The 18,338-nt window shown below is 36.6% G+C and overlaps 1 protein-coding gene across 1 annotated transcript in view; it reads right to left on the reverse strand.

Annotated features, from left to right (window-relative positions):
- KLHL1 (kelch like family member 1) overlaps positions 1-16,108 on the reverse strand; it is a 190,880-nt gene extending 174,772 nt beyond the window's left edge. Inside the window, exon 1 of the mRNA XM_063392204.1 lies at positions 14,770-16,108. Within this exon, the coding sequence (XP_063248274.1) occupies positions 14,770-15,257 (488 nt within the window). The 5' untranslated portion in view covers positions 15,258-16,108. The remainder of the gene's footprint in view (positions 1-14,769) is intronic.
- Between the last annotated feature and the right edge of the window lie 2,230 nt (positions 16,109-18,338).

Below are 18,338 nucleotides of genomic sequence, written 5' to 3' on the forward strand. Positions count from 1 at the left end.
TACCTCTAAAGTAATATTTATTTTCTTTTAATTCATTTTTTTTATCATTTTAGGTTAAGATGATGAGGTTTAGGCTGCCTTCCCAGAAATCTAAGCCCATTACAAGAGTGAAATTCAAATTCTGCCTTGTCCCAGTCTTTTCTTCATTATTCTATTCATGGACAATATTTATGGAAACACAGAATGGGTAGTACAGAAATCTAAGCACTTCTTAAGCACAATCTAATCCACACTACTGTAGACATCTGATATATGTCAGCATGGCTTTTTTCTCCACTTACTACAGAATACAGAAAGATACACTAAAATGAGTAATCTAAGTGCAAATGGCTAAAATGCATTGAGATGCTGTACCTCAATAACGATCTCACTCAAGAAGTGTGATCCTGCATCCCTCTCATCACACAGAGAGAGGACTCATCTTTTGCAGTACATGCACATCCTCTTCTTCAGACAAGTTATACTGAAACACTGAGTACATTATGTTGACTAGATGACTATGGAACTTGATGCCTTTCTTTTAGATGGCTAAAATTAAACCAAAGAAACTAATGTATCACTGGAAAAACAACGCTGAAAGAGGATCATTGAAGCTTCCTGTCTGCACTTCTAGAAAAGAAAATTTGGAGAAGTTGTTAAATTGTTTTTGACCTAGTGATCCAATACACAAAAGTATTGTATCAGTACACAAATAGCAAGAAAAGTTACAGTAGTCATGGGAGGTTTACTAAAAATCTAATCCCTCTGGTTTGTATGCCATTTCTCTTAAATTTTCTAATTATAAAACTTAAGTAATATTGCTTTTATCTCAGAAATTAGCTTCTAATACAATGTAGAGATTTAAAATGAAATGCCATTTGAAAAGGTCATAAACCAGGGACAATACAGAGTACGTGACAAAAGATTTAGCAGAAGAATAATACTGAGGGGTTTTTTGCCTCTATTGTGCTTTTAACAATAATATTATTTCCTATATATGAGATTGCTATGGTTCATTTCTTTCTGACACTACATCTTACTGAGTAGTTATCAGCAGTAATGGAAAATAAAACTGAAATATTATGCTGCTAGTAAATTTTAAACTTTGATATAAGACTAATTTAGCATATTTCTTCAAAAGGCATGGAATACTTTGAAGTCCATCCATGCAAAACTTATTACTTAAATTACTTATTATCCATTCTCAGTCATATAGCAAGTCTATATAAACATAGGAGACTCTAAAACCCAAAAGATTACTTAAGCGAGATAACAATTCACAGGAAAGAATTAATGTGCTCAGAAAAAGTCCACAATTTAAAAAACATTCTTGTGGTGGCCAAATTCCCCAAAAGATGATCAGTGATCTGAGAATTAATAATAATATTTTCCTTTTTCTTCCATTAAATTTGAAATCATCTCTTGAACTATTTGATGGGATTCTGAGATAAATAATTTCCCATTATTCTAACAATGCAGTCAAAACCTTGACGATTTCATGAACTAGAATCCAAAAATTACAAAATAAAAAGTTCTTATCAGATCAATCCAACATATAATTTGAATAATTTGGTACTAGTTCTTGTCATATTCTTTAGGCTTTTTAGCTATCTAATTATGATCTGTGATTTTTTTTTTTTTTAATGAGACTGGGATTTTTTTTCATATGCCATATAGGAGGCTTTAGTAATTCTGAAAATCTTAATTATTAATTGTAATCAATAAATGGTAGCAGCGGAAGAACTCCTTCTCACTATTTCTTTATAAAAACAGTATTTTATCACAAAAATATTCTCATAGAAAATTCATGTTCATCCCTCCTTTGTGTACAGAAGAGAAACATCAGATCTTTTTTACTAACCCTTCCATTCACAGTGAATTGAATTAGAATGGAATGATCAAATTGTACACACAAGGATTATTTGTTCCTACTTTCAACACATTTTGGTTTCCATTAATTTTCAAACAAGCCTAGAGAAACTTGCTACATGTACTAATTTAATATAATCATTTGCTACGTGGACTCATCAGACATTCTTATATGAATTAGCATGAGATAAAGGAAATCAGGGATTGGAAGACAAAGATAATGGCAAAAATACACATAACCTTACAAATTTTTCTAAAATACTGCACAGTGAAGCAAGGCATTCAACATATTTACATGAATAGTCATTAGAATACCTGGTTTTGATAGATACTTTATCTTTAAATTAGATAGGCTTTACATTGAGTCTTGACAGTCTTAATATTGTCCACTGTATATGACATAAAGTTTGTGGGGTTTTGGTGCATTTTTTAGGTATTTTTAGACAAAGCTTTGTTCCTGAAGAGAGAAACCTTTACAGAAGTGGAAAGGGAGTAATTACAACTGCTATTTACTCACATGTGATGCTAGAATTTGCTTTCTAACAGAAAGATTGTTTTTTATGGTAATGGTAAGGAATCTTAGATAAATTAAATTTCACCTGCATACATAAGGGAATAGTATTTTTCTGAGTTCCATTACACTCTCCCCCAGTGTAGTGGGACTTTTTTCAAAAGATAAAAAAGTCAGTATTACTAGGGGTATTTTCTCCAGGAAATTTTGAACTAAATAATTAAAATATATATTAAAAAAACCCCAATACAAATCAGCAAGGAAATTGATACCAAACTAATTGTTATTTCAGTATGTTCAAACATAAAGAGATAAAAGTTTCATTACAGTCTTGTGGCCCTGACAGCAGTTTGCAACAGATAGTCAAAACATGGCATTGGCAAAGAGAGGCAGCAATACTTTCAGAAATTAGCATTTTTCTGGTTCGTCTTACTATATTTATATATCTATATTCTGTATATCACAGAATCGTACAACTGTATATATGTTGAAATATGTAGATTCCTCACTGTTTAATATAAATTTTAAAAAAGGACATACTGAGATTTTTCTGCACAATTTAGGCCATAATCATACTTCCTTGAAAACTTTTAGCAGACAATGCATACACTAGAAAGACAATCTATCATCTGCTTGTAGCAGAATGCACAAACCATCTGTTGGATTGAGTTGGTTTTTTCAACTTCTGTTTCCATATGCTAACATAAAAAGTCAAGCTAAGTAAAGAGCCTGAAGTACATTGAGTTTTTCCTACAATACAATAATCATGGGTGGCTCTGTTTAGACTACACAAAAAGGCAAGAGAGAAAAACAAGCCCCTGAAGAGAGATGTTATTTGACTTCACCTTGCAAAATAACATACGCCTAGAAACATCTCTGTTGTAAAAGAACACTTAGATTGCAGGGGGAAAAATATTTTCTATCTAATTCACTATTTGGAAGCAATAAACTTCATTATATTTTCCACAATATTTTTAAGATAAAGTAATGAAAAATATGACACAGAGTGGGATAATTGCAGGGGGATAACAATGAAGCTTGTGCACATAAATTTCACATAATTACAGTTACAGTTTGATGAACCAAATACAGATGTTTTCATTGTGTACTTAAACTTTTTTTTAATTATTACTGTGGGTAAATCTATTTTATTTTAACATTTACTTGATGGAGATTTAGGATCTTGCCTTTAAGGACTCAGACTCAAAATAGCTAGTTAATAAATTTCCCCATGAAATTATTTTTTGCTTCAGTGTTCTGTCTTTAAAAACAAACAAACAAACAAAATCCCAGAAAACAAATTAAAAAATCACAAATCCCTCATAAATAATAGTACTGGCATTCACTTTCAATTAGTGGAATTTCTTTAAACACTAAGCTTTTTAAGATATGAGTCTGTGCATTATGTTAAATGTCTAAATGAGAGGGACTGATTTTGGTTTTGCATAATAATGAGATTTGGCACACCACAGTACTACAGTGGAAGAGCAAATCAGATAAAGTTATAAAACTTAAAGAGAGGATGTACTTAAATTCTAAAAGATAATTCAATGACAATTCTGTAAAAACAGAATGATAAAAAACTTTTAGTCCTCATACAAAAGGTTAGTTTTTTTAATCTTTGTCAGCATTTGCAGGCAACCTTTTCATAGAGAGATACTGACAGCTTGTGAGAAATTATTGAATGTGCTTCTTTCTTCAAGGCAAAAAGACTGTCATGTCCAAACATGTCATAATTGACAGAAGCTTGTCTAGTTTATTAAAATCTTATAATCCCAGATAATAAAGAATTCACACCACTACCAGGAAATCTGTTTGGTATTTTAAAAATACAATAACATATCTTTCCTGTGATAATCTTTTCTTCATACAACATGTCTCCGAAAATGACAGTAACTTTTTTTCACCTGGAATTTTTTCAACCAATCCATGGATTTCTGGATTGTTCTGGACAATATAGTAGAGTTGGGGCTATACCCAAATAGTTCAGAAAACAGAAATCCTTTTTTCATAGGCGATGTGTCTCTTCATCTACTCCTTTGATTAAATTTTAGCAGCAGTATGGAATACTTGATTCATATTTTACTTGCTCTGTACTAAGTGCAACACTTCTGCAGAATGCCATCTAGACATTCGATCCTACTTCACATCTCTGCTGATTATTGTTGTGACAGGATAGCAAGTTGCACTATTACATATTCATTTTTTTCAGAGGTCTTTTACTTTTCTCAAGATCATTGTGCATTTTTATTCTCTCCTATAACATATGGGTGAATCATTTAAGGCTCTTTTCATTTTTCTTTTTAAGAAGCATATGCTTACTTTCATTATTTAGTCCTTTTTGACTCAAATGAAAGTACTGGGTGCAAAAGAAACATATGCAGAATTCCTACCAATACAACTACTGTTCCTAATTTTGCATGTTAAGGCTCTCCTCTTCAATCCCTTTTATAGCAGTTTTCATAAACTCCATTTACATCTCTGATGTAAAGCATACAAAAGCATTCACTTTCATCTAGATTTCTATCCTCTCAAAGGCTATTACTTTTCAAACAAAGGTCATTAATCTTCTAAATTAAAATACCAGAGTCAAGATATGCAAAAACTTAATTCAGGAGGATTAATTATAATCAAATATGTTGGGATGGCATTGCTGATTAACAATTATTAATTGAAACTTTTGCTATTAAAAAAGCAACTTCTGAGATACGACAGTAGTTTGAAGCCCATATGTCTATCAGTAGAAGACTAGAAATAATTTAAAAACCTGTTCCCACTAACTGAAAATACTGAGTAGTTTATTCAATATTGTTTATTTTCTCTCTTCCCTTCTTTCTCCTCTCTCCTTCCCTATTTTTGATCTCGCATTTACTTTGGAGTTGCTCTTACTATTGCTACTTTGAAGGAGTATTTTTGTTCTGAACTTCAGATAATTGATATAAAAAGTGGTTATCTTTGTGGATAAGTTAATAGTAAAAATTATGATGGAACAACAAACAGAAGAGTACTCTATAAACAAACAGAACATAAATAGAGCCACCAAACACTACACACAGAAGGTTTGCATTTAGCATGATGATTAGCATTATAGAACTCTATAACAGAAATAATTTTATAAATTTAATCTTTTGGACATTCATAAACTATTATCATTTGACTGCATGAATTAAAACCTAGCAATGAACATGAAAATTAGCAGTGGATGGAGGTACACTTACATTATAGATTCTAATATATAAATAGAGAACTAGCAAGGAATATGAGAACAAAACAGTGAACCAGACTGGCCTGAAGGCTTGGACTGGTGATGCACCTGACTGGTCTAGAACACAGAAAGAAGTTACATCTCTATAGGCAATCAGAATTCTATCTAAGAACTGAAGGTTGAGTATCTGAAGTGCCATATATTCCTGCAAGTACAGATGCAGTGGTTTTTATCATGTTTTCTCCATTCCTGCTGAAGATAAAACAGCTTCCATGCGCCAAAAGAACCTATTCCCAGCTAGAATAAAAAATAATCTGGGAAAGTGTAGTTTCAACAAAATCACACAGTACAACCGAACTACTCGTGAGATATGCATCCTGTACTTTTTTCTCCTTACATATTTCAACACTCTATTTTTAGGTATAGATCACTTACACCATTGAAGAATCTCCAGAAATAATTAGGAGGCCAAAAAGGTTCAGTCCTAGAATTATATTTGGCAAAGATGCTGTGTGTGATTATAGCCATTCAGAATCAAGGAACTTTTGTGGGTTTTTATTTGATTTGGTTTTGTTTCCTTCATGAGTTTTGCACAAAGCAAATCTACACAGCAGCAAAGAGGTATCAAGGTCAAAACAATGCTGCTTTTTCCATATGGTTAGAGTGGAAGGAAGGATGAAAACTGATGACAGGAAAATACAAATGTTACAAAAGGTTGAATATTTTAATGTTGATGAAACATAGTCAAAGAGAAAACTTGACTGATACAGTTAAAAAAAGAATAAACTGCAGATGACATGTTCCATGAATTATACCCAGCTACTTACTAAAGAATAAGAAAATCATTGCCTTATTAAACTCAGAAAATCAATCTCCTGTGATAAAGATTGTTGGTTTCAAGAAATTAGATTAAGTAACGTTTAAAGAAATGGTAGATTCCATAAATAATGTTTAAGTTTTGAAAAGATATTTCCATCTCTCAAATACATTTTGAGAAAATGGCAAACACTACAATAGAAAACGTCTTATTTTCAATTTTACATAATCTTATATGTTTTATTTCTAACATTCCATTTTAATATAATAAATTGACATCCAAACTTTGGAATACCCATCACATTGAACCAAGTCTTTTAATTCTCTCTGTGTATTTCTGTTGGCTCATTTCTGAGAATTAAATACTCATCATTTATTTTCCATTTTATCTCATTAATTAAAGACAATATTTTTCACAGGTCAAGCAGAACAGATTAAATTCCACACGAAGTAGTGAAGATGCCAACCAAGAGATAAGATGTGCCTGAGTAAATGAAGGAATGGATTCAGGATCCTAATTGGTAGGAAAGGTCTATGTGATATGGAGATACACAGTAAAGGACTGAAGAGTGAAGAAATAAGAGGTATGATTACAAATATGGTTTAGAAAACCAGGCTACTCATGACAATCAGCACTGATATCTTGAATTTATATTGTTATGACTACAGAACTGTCTAAAATAACAGTAATCCTCAGCATAGCCAGTACAAATATTCAGGACTTCAGCTGGAAATAGAATATATGGAAAGAACAATGTGACAAAAACTTGAAGTATATATCAAAATTTCCAGGTAAATTTTAACATGAATTTTAGAGAAAATTTCTTTTTTTTTTTTTTTTTTTTTTGCAGAAAAATGTTTTCACTTAAAAGACTACTTTTAAAGTGTAAACGGTGATAATGTTTTAAACTGATATTACAGTTAAAATTGACTTTTTCAAAAATTTTGAAATAAAAGATTTAAATACTAATGGAAAAAAATCTAAACAAAACTATAAGCTTTACTAAAGCTCTTACCAAAACAATCATAATATTTTAGTATTTTGTATATGTGTTTGACTTAATTTATTGGTAAGTTATGACCAAAAAACAGAAATTTTAGATACTGTTAAAAGTAAATTTTTGGTAAAGTTAACATTTGGGGATTTGGGGTGGGGTTTTTTGGCTGTTTTTTTGGTTTTTGGGTGGTTTTTTTTGGCATTACTAGGTATGATTACACAGTTACATATCTTTCTGAGGAAGTTGCAGCAGTCCTCAACTTTTTAACAGGACAAATTTCCTTCCTGAAACTTTTAATAATGTCTAGTTCTTTCCATAGTGTAAATAGTTTACTTTAGGTCATCAATTCTGTATTCTGAAAATTTGTTCTAACAACACCAGAAAATCTGTATGCTGGGAAATTCTGCCAAAACATCACAGAATAACATTTAGGAGCAGTTGTCACATAAAAATGCAAGATATGAAAAGAAAGAGCAAACTCTTAAACTGTTTCTGACAGGGTATAAAAAAAGTGTCACAAGGATGAGAAGCAGCTGCTGGAAAGCAATGATCATGTGTTAAGAGTATGTTTATCTATATGTATCAGCAGCATTCTTACGAATTTAACAGATTTCAAACAATATGATCCAACTTTTTCCCATGTACAATATTTAGGTGAACTTCACTGCTCACAAAAATATTATAGAGGAATCAACTCTAATTTATTTATTAAAAACTCTATAAATTATATACATATATGCACTTTTAATATATGTAAATCTTATTATGTTTATATTAAGAGAGAAATGCAGATGATAGCTATTTATTTGTGCACATATAAACTTATATAGGTCCCTACTATTATTATTTCAGAAATGGTTTTATTGAGGAAAAAAAAATTATATTCAAGCCAACAGTATTTCTGCAGACTTATCTATAAAGGTTCACTATCAACTGAATTGTCAAAATGGCTATTCTCTGTTCTTGTTTTTTCTTTGACTATGAAAAGGTTGAAAAGCATTTCCCATTTGTAATGTTCTTTGAAGTTAAGTAATGTTCTTTTAAGTTCTTTTAAGAGGTCCATAGTTTTAGAGGTATTTCACTGATTCAGTCACTCTCTGTGCAACTGATATTTTCACTGCCAAATCTCTTCTTAATGTTGTATTTTTTTTTAATATTCCTGCAAAACAGTGCAAGAAGATTAGTCCAGAGGTAAAAAAAGAATTGCTGGTTTTGCCAATACTGAAAGTATGTGGGCAACAACAAACAAAAAACTGATCAAGTCCTTCGCTTCCTAGTGTGTTTAATGGGAATGTTCATGTTTTCTAGAATCATCCATACTTTCATTGAAATGAGTGATATGCTTTTTACTAACACTGTGAAAACATAATAGATTCAATCAATTCTATCCTTTTATTCTATCTTTTTAAACAGTTTGAATTTGCAATGTAGACTTCAAATTATGTTCCTTTTATCAAATTTAATTGAACATTAAACATTTAAATTGAACATTTGAACCTGAACTAGCCACTTTAGGCTACTGTTACACTCAGTGAAGAGAAATAGGGACATCTGAAAGATAATTCACCTTATTCAAAAATGTCATCGAAGATAAAGATGAGATGAGATGAGGGAAGATAAATCCCCATCATGGACTAAACGAGTTACTCAAACTAAAGTGTCTTGCTGACCCATTAAACATAGAAAATAGTACCATCAACTTGGCAGCCAGTGATGAAACAAATCAGAGAACAAAGTAAAATGGGGAGATGAGGTAAAAACATAGGAATGGGAATTCTATTAGGATTTTATTAAAAATGACAAAGGAAATAAGGCAAGGTTTAAATGATACTGAAATTCAAAGAATACAAAATAGTTAGGGAGAAACAGTAGAATCAGAGGTCTACAAATCTGTTAATGAACTAGGTGAAATTTAACTTTATTTTTAGAAGTGTCTAGGACAAGATTCAGGCAAGATTGGACAAAAGGTAACTTGGTAAGTTAAACAATGAGGCAGATGGTAAGAGAAGTTGGTAAAATAAAGTAATGATTTCTGGGTAAGCAACCTAGGATTTGAAGATGGCAGTTGGGAATCCTTTGAGATAGTGGAAAGAAGGAAAAATAGCAAGAATAAGGTACAGGAGAATGCATATTCAATAAATAGATATGCATATATATAAAAAGGATGTAACAAAAGACAGTAAGTTTGGGAGCACCAAGAATAAAGTTATATGAACCTTTGTTGGTCACTAGAATCACAAATGCAGCAGGAAACTCCAAAGACTTGCAATATCTTCAGCTGTTGAATTCCTCAATCTTTCTGCAGAGACAGTACACAATCACCATTGTAATTATCTACATAAAAAGACCTTTCTTTTGATGCCAGTTATTCTATTAATTCAAGTGGCAGTGGGATGCACACTGAATCCTCAAGTTTCAGATTCTGCATTCAAGTGATGGACAAAAGAAATGACAGCACATGAACTTGTGTGTTCTTCTGTTTCTTTTGTTAAAGACCAACCCAAAACAAACAGCCAGGCTTTTAAAATGCCATTCTACAAGTACCAAAGCCAGTTTTTAAAGTAAGGAAATTCTAGACCTAGATTCACCTTGTAACTTATCTAATTCCAGACACGTATAAATATACAGTCTTCAGCCATGTGATCTTGCTCTGTTTTTATCACCTGATTCTTCTGCATCCCATGCACAGAGCACAGATCCTCTGAGAATGAATAAGATCTTTGAAGGAGAAAGGTCTGTGGCCTGTGTTGTGCAGGAACCCTGACTCTTTTGTTGTGAAAGTTAAAAGTATAAATATAAAAGCATAAAAGTTATATAACCATTTTTAGAAGTTTCATAATCAAGTTGAAAAACTGGCTCATGACAAAAGACAAACAAAAAAAAGGATTATTCTCTTCTGATTCCATAATGTAGAAGTGCAGAATTGTGTGATCTATATTCCACCCCAAGCATTAAATTACCTTCTTAACAAAGCAGTCTATATGACATAGTATAAAACCATAAGCAGCTATTAATTTGACTTCTTTAGTATGTAATTTTAGGATCTGGTTATCACAGCAGAAGCTATGGTTCAAATGTGGATAGCACCTCAGAAAGGCCACAGCCATCATCAGTTGTGAAATTATTTGAAGTTGTGAGAGCTCACAGAATAGACTAAGACATAGGAAGGTATCTTGATTCTCCTCTTCTTGTAAGTTCAGGTACCAAGATGAAAGCTGTAAACAGGAAACTCCATTTATTTAGAAACCAGAGACCAGTATCCTCTCATAAGACTAGATACACTTACAACAGTACACAAAGCAGTTGAGTAGCAAATTTTTATGACAATTTTATCTACATTTTCTAAAATGGTCAAAATATTTTCTCATTAAATTTGAAAGCTGCATTGAGAATATTGCTCATCCTGACAAGTTTCAAATTCATAACTTTCTACAGCAGCATGCCAATCACAAAGTTGTAGGTTGCTAGGAGAAAAGGAAGACTTGGAAGTGGGAGAGGCTAGTGGGCAAAGGCATCAAAATGCACGATTTGTGAGCTCAGAACAGAAAAATACAAAAGAAATGCTTATACAAAAGCTTTGATCATATAGTTAAAGCATGAACATTTTTATGTTCCTTATTCTACACTGATCATAATGATTTAAATAGTTTTGACCACAGAGACTTGCAAACTAAATTTCTCAGTTAATGTTTGAATTAGAAAATTTTTCTCTCACTTATTAACCTTTTGCATTCCCATTAATGCTGAATTTTTTACTTCCCATTGACAAACTCGACAGAAACACACTAAAAGGCCTTCCTCATAACTTTTTTAGTGACTCAACATTTGAGCATGAAAATTCTGTTGTGTGAGGAACTGTACTCAGTCCTTTTGCTTCTTGCTTTACAGTACACTATTAGACTGTATCTAATGCTGGGAGGATTTGACACCTTCTTTCAGAAGCTGTATTTTCAAATTCTTGTATGTTTTATGAAAGACTTCTGGATTGTCAATGCTTGTTTTACATGGGTTAGGCATATCTGGCATATTCTTCTTGGAACCATCTCTTAAACAAAATGTTAATTTAATCCTGTGTTCTCCACTCCTCTTGCACACAACCAGAGGAGTCTGGGACTGGTTTGCAGATGGGCTCATCATCTATGGGTGCAACTGAGAACAGAGAAAATAGTGGGAGAAAAGTGCTATATGCTCTGAAACCAATCAATTCAACGTTTGTGTTTTTTTCTTTTCTCTCTCTTTCTGGCTTACCCCTCCACTGTAAAATAGGGCTGTTGTAAAAATAAACCTGTTACTAGCTTGTGAGGCACGTACTGGGTGTAGTGGTGAACAGTGCCAAGGGCTCATGAGGAATTACATCTTCGTAGCATTTGAACAGTGTAAGGCAAGGAAAACATGCTACCACCCACTCAGGAAGGAAGGATTAAAATACTAACTCTTTGCCTTTTGAGTGACTCCCATTGATGCTGGGGGCTGATTAACATGTCACCTGAAAAGAGTCATTGTGATTATGTAAAATCTCCATTATAAACTTTGAGGCTCTGATGGATGTATCACAAATCTTTACACTGATATTTTCCAAGCATTTTGTGGCTGATTTGTAAGTCTTAATTATAAATTTGTACTATAGATTTTTTTCCTAACAGTTTTGTCTTAGGAAAGGAAGATCAAAAAAAAAAAAATCTTTAAATATCCACTGCATCTATTGACAATTTTGTCATGCCAGCTCTAAACAAATTTGATATGCATACTTCCAAGTAATTTCAAGCAATCACACTGTGTTCCAATACAAATTGTTAACTGTAAAGCATTTTTTTTTTCTTTTTACAGATACAATGTGGAAAAAAGAACAATAGATAAGTACTTTATAACATGTCCTATCTAACCCTTCAGTCTTCTTAATGCCAGTAGAACTATCCACATAACCTTACTTATGCACAGATGTACAGTACAATTAACATGACAGGATGTTCTTCAGAACCATGCAAAAAACCCAAATCAGTTAAGTAAAATGTATTTATTATTACACAACCATAATGTCTCATTAAATAAATCCCACAATATCTAACAGAACATAAAAATTAAAACCAAGAATTCAAGACCCTCAGCTTAGTGTTTTGCTTAGATGTAGAAACAGTAACTAAAACTCCACTGAAAAATAAACCCAGTTGAGCTGGAAAAAGGATACAGAATTCAAAATTCATGTACCAAGCTGAGGAGAGCAACTGGGAAAAATATAAGAAAAACTAACAAACAAACAAAAACCCCAGACAAGAATACAACCAAAACTCTTTTGCAGATACAAGGATACCAGGTAGACACTAAAAATAAAAAACAAAAAGTAATTTTAACCTGTACATATTTGTCAGTAGCAGAAAGAAATCATATATAAAAATATTTATGTCTACAGAATGAGTGAGACATAACTTTCCAGGGGATTAGAAGACTGTTGGATCATAGAACTTTCAAGCACAGAACTGCCATTGTTACAGCACTTGATCACCTCTTGACATAATATACCAAGTTTGCAGAGGTAGATGAAAGGTTCTTTGATGAGAAACAAAAAGTTAAGCCTTAGACTCTAAAACTATCTTAAACATTTTCATACCTCAAAAGGTGGTATTTTCATTAATAATAAAATCACATCTCCTGACACAGTTATTTTAAATCTGAACAAATCTGAGCATATTTCTTCCAAAGAACAAGCTACTGATGACTAGCTGTGTTGTTTCAATAGCAATGAATGAAGAACATGGAATAAATGGATTAAGAAAATTAAGTGCAGTAAGAGCAGTAATCAGACACACAAAGCCACAGAGTACACACGTTCTATCAAGTCAACTCTTATGTACAAATCAAGTGGTGCCATTAAAACTCAGAAAGTTTCTGTTAGTCTGCAGATCTCCATAGAATCTCAGATCAGTGATACACCTAAATGAAAAGTCTATAGAATGAAACTATATTTGCAATAGTATTAACCTCTCCCATTCCCTCCTCAAAAACCTTGAAGATTTAATTTTAGGGTTGGTGTTTTATCTGTCTTTGTAGGGTATCTGATAAGAATTTGACAAGCATAGAACAAGCATCTTCTTGTTGCTCAGAACAACTTCCAATGTTCATAAAAACTTCAGCATTGCTTTTGCTTTAAAAATATACCCTAAGTCACTGAGCAGCTATTCCACGTGTTTAAAATATGTAGCTCCTTTGAAATCAACCATGCTAACTAACAAAACAATAAGAGGTTCGAGGAGAGAATTTCAGAGAGCTTTAGGGCTCTCTGAAAAGGTGTAACACACTCAAAGTTACACACATATATATTTATCTACAGCTGTACTAATCCAAACATATGCACAGTGCTGTCTTTTCATGTAATAAAATATGTAATATGTTTTACTTTCAATATTAAAAAAACAAACAAATAATTTGTTTCATTTCTTTTCATGTTTAGAAACAGAACAGCACATTTATCTCCATAGAAAAGAAAAGAAAAAAAAAAAAAAAACCCAAGCTAAATGAAAATGAAGTAATCTTAACCACAGGGAGGCAAGGACAAGCAGAGTTAGAGCAATGAGTCATTTTACCCTTAGGACTATCTGTATCAGAGTTTTTCTGAAAGCTCTCTGTTAGCTACATTTCCTTCTTCATATGATTTTAATTTCTGTTTCAGCTGGGGGTAAGGAGGGTAGGGAATGGGAAGGAAAATCAATTCAACACTAATGCATTTGCATCAAACACAAGGATCTGGACATGTCTTTCTTGTTCTTACATCCTCTAAGGTGACACTCTGATGCTGACTAGTAAAATTCTTATAAGTCAGACTTATTTTTCTCTGAGGTAGGCTGTAACACCGAGTTTCAGGACAGCAGATGCTTTCACGTTCGAGCTTTCACCTGTCATCCCGCTACCCAGAACAACACCACCTCCCGCTAGCGTTTTAATAAACTTCTGAGAAAGTTGGGTGGCGACGATCTCCAGCGCGGAGCGCCGGCTTGAGAGGCGCCTGTTCTCGGGCCAGCCCCTCGGGCAGGGGCGGCCCAGGAGCGGGGCGGAGGTGGGGACAGGGACAGGTCAGGGACAGGGGCTGGTCAGGGGCAGCCGCAGGCCAGGAACACGGAAAAGGCCAGGGGCAGGCCAAAGGCAGCATCTCTGGTCCGCGGCACCTTGACCATGAGGCTGGCCGGTCTCTCCCGGGACTCTCGGAAACCCTCCAGCCGCCCTTCCCTCCTGCTCCAAACCCTGCCAGTTCAAACGGAGGAAACGTCCCGTCCCCAGACCCTCACCCTCCCGCAACCACGCCGGCACACCGGCCCTCCACAGCCCCCGGGCCCGCAAAGCCCCGCGATGACCCCGCGTCCCCGACCGCAGGTGGTGCCGGAGCGGCCGCGCCGCCCTACCTGTGCCCGCCTCCGTCACCTGTTGCCCGGCTGCCTCCATCGGCGCAGCCCCCCGGCGCCTCCTCCCGCTCCGGCGGCGCCAGGGGCTTCTCGGGCTCCCGGGCCACCTCCATCCCGCCGGGCACCGCCTCCTCCTCCTCCTCCTCCAGGGACTCCACGTAGAACACGGTGCGGGGCGGCGGCGGTCCCGGGCCGTGCCCCGCGGCCGGCCGGCCGCCGGCGGGCAGCAGCGTCCCGTTGGGCGGACCGGCCGTGGTGGCCGCCGAGGAGGAGGCGGAGGAGGCGGATTTCTTCCAGAAGACGCCGTTGCCTCTCTCCTGGCTCTTCAGCAGGCGGCTCTGGCTCGGGCCCCAGTGCTCGAAGCTGCTGTCGGGCGGCAGGCAGCCTCCCCCCGCCGGGCCGCCCGCCGGCGAGGGGTGGCTGAACAGTTTCCAGCGGAGGCGCAGGATGTGCTTCACGTCGAAGTCTTTCCTGCCGGAGCCGGACATGGTGCCGCGGCGGGCGGGGGACGGGCGCGGGCTGAGGCGGGACTCACGGCGGCCAGGCAGGGCCGGGCGGCGGCGGCAGCGCGGGGCGGCCCCGCTCCGGCAGCGGCGGCTCCTCCGGGCAGCGCTGGGCTGGTAGGGCGAGGAGTGGCAGCCGCCGGGCGGAGAGAGATGCGCGCACACACCAGTGCGGAGAGATGGAGAGAGCAGGGATGGAGCGATGCACAGAGCCGAGAGGAGGTAGAGACACCCAGCAGGAAAGAGAGAAAGAGGGAGAGATGCCCAGAGCTGACGAGAACTGTACGGTGATCAGTGGAAAGGGGAGGAGAGAGAGGCAGAAATGAGAGCCATCTCTCAGGGGAGACGGACACTTGCGAGGGAAGAGCGGGTGAGGGAGGCTGCGACGACGCGCTAATCTGATCAACGGGGGAGCGAGGTGCAGCCCTGAGAGCAGCGGCGGCGGCGGCAGCAGCAGCCACAGCGGGAGGCGAGCGGCACCTCCTCAGTCTCTCAGAGCTCCGTGACCGAGTGCAGACAGAGAGGAAAAAGTCACCTGGAAGCCTCTCTCCACCTCCCGCCTTCCCATCCCCTTTCTCTGGGGAGTCCCGTGCCTGCCGTTATCTGGGATGGCAAAGCCTGAGAGCTGGCACAGAAGGAAATCTGGGCTCCTTTATATGCACTGTACGTAGGAGGGAAAAAAAAAATCCCGCCCGTGAGGCTGTCAAGGTCCTCAGTATACAATTTTCTGTCTATCTCGGCACCTCTCACCAAGCCGCCCCCTCCCCTTGCATGTGACGCAGATGTGCTCTGGGGCCGTCAGTGGGAAGAGATAGGGTGAGAACGAGATGCTTCAGGCTTCGTCGTGCAGGTAAGTCGGCAGGTCACCAAGTGCCCCTCACAGCCTCTTTTCTCTCCAGTTCAGGTCTCCTCACCTTGGTATTTTGATTCTGAGACACCTGTATATTATTGGGAGCAAAATAAAGTAAACAAATCTATCAGCAGCAGTAAACACCAAAATGTGAATCATAGGAGTATAGACTTAATAAACTGCATGCAGACTGGATGAGGTTACAGGTTAACGATGTATTCTGCGGGCTCCATTCATTAGCCTGTTGGCTCAGTGTTGCTGCGCCAGTAGAAAACATCGGCTAGGGGGACAGTGTGTCAAACAGAAATAGCACGACACATTTGCTTCTTACCTTTCATACCTGCTCTTAATGCAGTCTGGCAGTGCTAAACCCAAGGGAGGTTCCTTTCACAACATAAGAAATCTGCTTAGGAACATCTGCCCACTTGGGTGGGGTGTTACAGAATACACTCCATCAGGGACATAATTACAGAATTAAAAGCATTATGGTGAAATGTAGGAAAGGGATATGGCAGTGAAATTGCATATCATCACCTGCTGGCTCATAAACCCCACGCATGAAAAGTTGGTGGCAATAAGATGATACACAGAATACCTGCAATTCAGCTGTACCTTACTAAGTAATGTTTTAGAAGATTTTTCCCTAAAAAAGTGATGAAATAGATTGCATTTTCAACCAGGAAACCTTGCATTGGCCAGCTTTACTCATGCACTCATGAACTCTCAAAAGTTTGTTACTCTAACTCTGTGAATCAAGAAATAAGATTGAAGGAATTATTTCCCTTGAGCTGGAATGTTTTAACTCCTCATTCATAAAGTATTATAGCTTGAAAATTCCTCCAGGGCAACACAAAAATCAAACACGAATTAAAAATTTTATTACTGTTATATTTACTTCATGACAAGTATATTACTGTTTTGTTTAGTTCATCAGTGAAGTAGTGCTTCTGGATACAAACCAATATTAGGGGTTTGTGTTTAACACCGGTAAAGTCTTGGATTTAACAGCACAAGAATTCAGGGCACCAAGTCCTACTTTCAAAGGAACAAAAATTGCCACTGTGCATTTTAAGTATTGATTTATGCCACAACAGTGGGACTGAAAACTCTATGATACTTCCGCTTTTTTCTCAGTATTCAGCGATAAAAAAGACAAAAACCATTCTAAACCAAACAGAAGAGACAATTCATTTTTATCCAGGAACTGATCTGGGTATGTGCTGCTTAGGAGAGCAGCAGGAAAAAATGCCTAGAAATCTTCATCTAGAATAGGACAGATGAAACTTCAGTGATTTCTGACAGTCAAGAAATGCATGTCTTACAGTGAAATATATGAAATCATCTATAGTGAATACTGGCTACTTAGTGTCTAATTACACACTCTAAAAATTGGGAGTATTCTACATATAAAATAGTTTTAATCAATGAATATATGGATAGACAGAATGCTATTTCTTCTGTGTTTAATACCTCTTAACTGATTGGGTCTATTCAGATATTCTGATTTGAGGAGAATTCCATAATATCCTTGCCATGTTATAAATCTTAGTAATTTTAAAATATGCATTAATACTTAAATTGATCATTTGGTACATAAAAATATTAACTCTGTAATTTATCTAGGCTTGCTTTCCCATCCTGAAGAAGAAAAAAATGTTTCTACTACTGCAGTTCTAGGGACCTTACTCATAGGAATTACACTAAAATAATTAGCTTACTAGTCAAATATCTCTTAGTCTACTCATATGGATTGACATAGATGTATGAACAGAACTATGAAATTACACTTGTCTTTTGTCAAAGGGAAACATTTTGATGTCTTGCAGCCTTCCATCTGTAGTTTATGTGTTCACAGAATCACGGAATCACAAGGTTGGAAGAGACCTTCAAGATCATTGAGTCCAACCCAGCCCTAATACCTGAACTAAACCATGGCATCGAGGGTCACATCCAGTCTTTCTTTAAACACATCCAGGATTGGTGACTCTACCACCTCCCTGGGCAGACAGTTCCAGTAGTTCCATGAAGTATAGCCAAAATAATAATGATCACAGGTAAAGTTTGCTGTCTGTTGGTTGCGTGCTGTGTATTGCATTGTATTTTTGTTTATTAAACAGCATTTCTCAACTTCCACCCCCGATATATTTTCCCTGGATTATTCATTGCCACTCAAATCTTGAATAATTTTACAGACTGCTTGAAAGTATTCATGCCTC

The sequence above is a fragment of the Prinia subflava genome, chromosome 3, assembly GCF_021018805.1.
Source record: "Prinia subflava isolate CZ2003 ecotype Zambia chromosome 3, Cam_Psub_1.2, whole genome shotgun sequence".
NCBI lineage: Eukaryota > Metazoa > Chordata > Aves > Passeriformes > Cisticolidae > Prinia > Prinia subflava.